The sequence below is a fragment of the Eimeria maxima genome, genomic scaffold (assembly GCF_000499605.1).
Source record: "Eimeria maxima Weybridge genomic scaffold, Emw_scaff1862, whole genome shotgun sequence".
Taxonomy (NCBI): Eukaryota; Apicomplexa; class Conoidasida; order Eucoccidiorida; family Eimeriidae; genus Eimeria; species Eimeria maxima.
Genome location: NW_013563611.1, coordinates 1 through 4684, shown reverse-complemented (window position 1 = coordinate 4684; position 4684 = coordinate 1). Strand labels below are relative to the sequence as shown.

The following is a 4684-nucleotide window of genomic DNA, read 5'->3' as shown; positions in this document are numbered from 1 at the left end:
TTTTTTTTTTTTTTTTTTTTTTTTTTTTTTGGCAAATATGAATGAGTAGAATAAATAAAGTGACAGTGAAGTGGTCACACATATGAGGACTGAGGTGTACGTACACCTCAGAAGTTGTATGGAATTTTTATTTATTTACTTTTTTTTTTGTTTGATTTCAGGGTCATTCTATGTCTAAGAAAGGTTTAAAGGATCTTGTAAAGAAATTTGGCATTTCTCCTGATCATCTTTGGCTACGTGCATTCAATGTAAAAGATAAATCACCTATATTAGTTTATCTATAAAGAATTAAAAGGAAGAAAGTCGTGAAAAATGAAGAATATTATATTTATCCTTCATCTTCCACTTGTATAATATATACCTCCTTATATATATTTTGCTTTCTTTTTAAGAAAGAAAGAAAGCAACTTAGGAGAGAGTAGTTATTATTAAGTTACTAAGGAGGTCTCGTTATAACTATTATGTATGCAATGATTTAATTTTTGTTCGCAATAATTATTATTAATATTCTACTTTGCAACAATAACCCAAAGAAATATAAGTTTCGCCCCCTTTTTTTTTCCTTTTTTTCCACCACCTTATTATTAATAGGCAATGCAATGCATGCAATAAGAAAAACCAACAGCATCCACCGTCAGCTACCGCATATAATAGCATTATTATTGCCGCTATTTATACTATTCAATAAGCAGCAAATGCAACAACTATGCAGTTATTAACTGGACGGATGCGAAACCTGCAGACAGTTAATTTGCATTTCCTGTAAATCCTCTATTTAATTCGTATTGTCATCTACAGCAAACTATTATTATTATTTATTTAATTTATTAGCCCTTTATTCATGTCAGGCAGTCAATAGTGATTCAATCAATCCTCCATGTTGTGAATAGATACCATGGACTCATACTGAGGCGTCATCCCTGGCACCTGGTAACAGCAAATAGACAGAGGACAACATCAATGCATACAATAGGAAATAATAAAACAAGAAAATATATATATTTATAAATATAAGGAGGAGCCACATAGACACTGAGAGGAAAGCACCCACAACAATGTTTACCAACTATATAAATCTGTCTAATTGTGAATATGTCTGTTTATTGTATTATTATTAAATAAATAATAGATTTACCTGGCCTCTCTTCTTCTTCTCCAATTCTCTAGCTCTCTCCAGAGCTTCCTCTCTCTCTGCCTCGAACAGCGCGTCATTATCCCCAGCAAACTCCTGAATAATAAATAAGACAAAATATAGTACATACACCCCAATAAATAAACATACATATATCTATATTTATATGAACAAGGAAATCTGTATTATAAAACCCTTATCATATAAACCCCAATTAAGTAATACACAAAATACAATAAACCCTAATTAAATAAGTAATAATAAACCCTTACCTTAAGGGAAATAAGGAAATCGCGCATATGTTGTTGGAAACGGGAAGGAGTTGAATCACCGCAAAAGTTGAATAAATCGACAACAAATGCCTCCACTTGTTTATGATTCAGTGTTTGGAAACTTCTGCTTAATAATTCTATTAGACTCTTCCTGTATACACACAAATATAGGTTATATAAATATATATAAATACATATATAATACAATGGAATTGTAAACACCTAACCCCGCCACACACATACACACTGGCAGCAGGAATAGCTACAGCAGCAACATAAACAGCACCAACAGCAACAAGAACAGCAACAACAACAGCAACAACAGCAGCAACAATAACAACAGCAACAACAACAGCAACAACAACAACAGCAGCAAGAGGAGGAACAGGAGGAGCAAGAATAGTATATGTATAGTTTCTTACGTGACATTTTCTTGTGTGAGCCCATTAGCTTCATCTCTAACAAGACCAAATCCAACAATACGAAGAAGAGACATAAAAATTAATGTCTGATATTTAAATCCTGATCTATGTAATCTATCTGTTAATACTAATAATATTTCCTTCATTAAACTAAAATAATATGTACTACAAAAGTCACTTAATAACTGAAAAACACATACACACAAACAAATAAATACAAGAAATTAATTAATTAATTAATTAATTAATTAATTAATTCATATTTATTTTAATTCATTAAACTAAAATAATATGTACTACAAAAGTCGCCTAATAGCTGAAACATCAACATAATAGGTATAAAACAGATAAAAATAAAAATTAATATCAATTTATTTATTTATTTATTTATTTATTTATTTATTTATTTATTTATTTATTTGTTTGTTTGTTTATTTTCTTAAAAAATAATTCATCTTTTTCTCCTTTTTTGCAAGACGAACCTCCCTTTTGCCGTCAATCAACTTTTGCAAAAACTCGTAGGTGACCTGCAAACCCTCCTCTGCTAAGGAGGGGTGTTCGTGCTTAAATGCCCACACTGAGGAAATAAACACAAAAATAAATAATTAATTACCATTATTATTGTTACTATTAATTATAATAAAAGAAAATAAATTAAAAGAGAAGCAGAAAAGAGGGCGAGAGAGGGAGGGAGGAAGAGGGGGCTAATTCAACAGAAAACACTAGGGTTTAGGGTTTATCGTAAACCCTAGAGAGGGTTTAAACCCTAAACTCACCGAGGGATTCAACAAAAGCCTTCAACTGCTGTGAAGGTAAAGAAAATAAACCCTCAAAACAATGCTGATTGCAGGCCTTTAATAAGGCGTAAAACCTCTCACGGTGGTCGGGGTAGCTGCAACAAATAACAACACAAACCCTAAACCATAAACCCTAAACCCTATATTATACGTCGGGTGTATGCATACCAAAGAACACATACAAACCCTCAGTACAAAACCCTAAGCCCTAGGACCCCAGGAGCAGGCTAGAAACGCGGCAGCGGCGACACACATCATGAACCCTAGATATCATAATAAACCCTAAACCCTAGACCGACCTCTGGAAGTCCGACTTGATCATTTGGAGAGTACAGTCGAAAATGTAGTCAAATATAACCGGCAGAACCTGCACAAACAATTCGCCGCAGACTCCGAACCCACAGCTAAACCCTAGACCCTAAACCCTAAACCCTGAGCCCGATAACCTAAACCCTAAACCCTAGACCCTAGACGTAATCAGTGCTTACGGAGGAGATGTGAGTGTCAAGACGAGCCATAAGGACCGCAAGAAGAGCCAAGACTTCGCAGTCTCTTGAGTCCGGCGTGTTATCCCTGCAAGTTGGCCGTACACACTAAACCCTAAACCCTAAACCCTCGATGGTTTACCCTAATAAATCACCAACCCCTTATCTGTGCTTGTCCTCTTTTACATAATAGCCTTCAAGTGTATGCATGTATTGAATAACTAAGGGTTTAGTGTTTTAGTGTTAGTAGTTGTGTGTGGTGGTTAGTGTGCTTGCTGTGTTGCATTCCCTCAATATCTCGCTACGGTTTAGGGTTTAGGGTTTAGGGTTTAGTATACCTATAATCTTGTAGAATAGGCTGTAAGACTTGTCCTACAAGTTCTTTAACAGTTTCTTTTTTTGCTGGTGATTGTCCATCACGTAATGCCTCATCAGCATACACCTCAAGAAGATGTAATGTTTCCCTTTTGCATATATATAAACATTTTATATCTGCATGTTTTATTCTTGATGGACCTGCTCTTTGTACTTCTTTTACTATTCGCTGCCCATACACCCCGTATATCTCCATCATTTCTCCATATAAACGCATTAACTGAGATGTAAATGCAGAACCTGTTGATCTGTACGTAAATATACATATATATACATGCATATATTATATACATATGCATATTTGCATGTATAGATTTGTACATGTATGTTCATGTATATGTATAAGTATAGAATACACGACAACCTTATATACAATGCTAACTAGATAAGCAACGAGAAAAAGACAGAGATAAAGGATTAAACAAATCCCTCTAATAATTAAACTACAAATAAATAAATAAATAAATACAATAAAGAAAAGACTTACTTAGCAATTCTTTGACTAATACGAATAATATGTACAAGTTGTTTAGCTGATTGTACAGAAAAAAGGGTTTCTGCATTATTTTTCCCTTTATTTATTATTTCTCCCCATGATTTTAGACAATTACCCATTAATGCTGCTATACAATCATTCTGAACTCCTGGAGCTGCAGCAGCGACAACAGCAGCAACAACGGCAGCAGCAGCAGTAGTAGAAGTACGAAGGAAAGAAAGGAGCAGTAGCAACTTTCTTCGGGTGACTCGTCCCTTTCTATCCTCTTGGTTAAATAAGGGTTCAGGGTTTAGGGTTTGCTTACGAGTAGCGGATATAATATGGCCTACAGCCTCAAAGAAGAGGAGCTGCTGCTTCTCATCAAGAACATCCGTCTGTTGTGTATGATTCTCTATAACCGTCAACACAAAGTTCCTCTCGTCCTCTGAATCACAGACCCAAAACGCCAAACCCTAAACCCTTAAACCAGCACCAAACCACTACCCCCTCACCACCATCTACCTCCTGAGGGTTTAGGGTTTAGTATGTCGCAAGACCTATCTGTCAGCTGAATTTCCGTGCATACATCTGCATCCTAAATACACTATTAATAATTAATTATTATAGTGATGTAGGGTATATCGGTGTTTATAAGGGTTCATAAGGGTTTCCAAGGGTTTAGGGTTTATAAGTATATATATATATATATATATTATATATATATAT

At 34.7% G+C, this 4684-nt stretch overlaps 1 protein-coding gene across 1 annotated transcript; it reads right to left on the bottom strand.

The window, feature by feature from the left end:
* Positions 1-867: 867 nt before the first annotated feature.
* EMWEY_00056030 (exportin, putative) lies at positions 868-4403 on the bottom strand (the record flags this gene model as incomplete). The annotated part of the gene is made up of 11 exons (XM_013477775.1): positions 868-927; positions 1136-1228; positions 1405-1555; positions 1827-2011; positions 2309-2367; positions 2603-2718; positions 2923-2990; positions 3112-3196; positions 3447-3572; positions 3971-4133; positions 4284-4403. Coding segments are annotated over 11 exons (1226 nt in total), but the record flags the coding sequence as incomplete, so codon positions are not given.
* Positions 4404-4684: the final 281 nt, after the last annotated feature.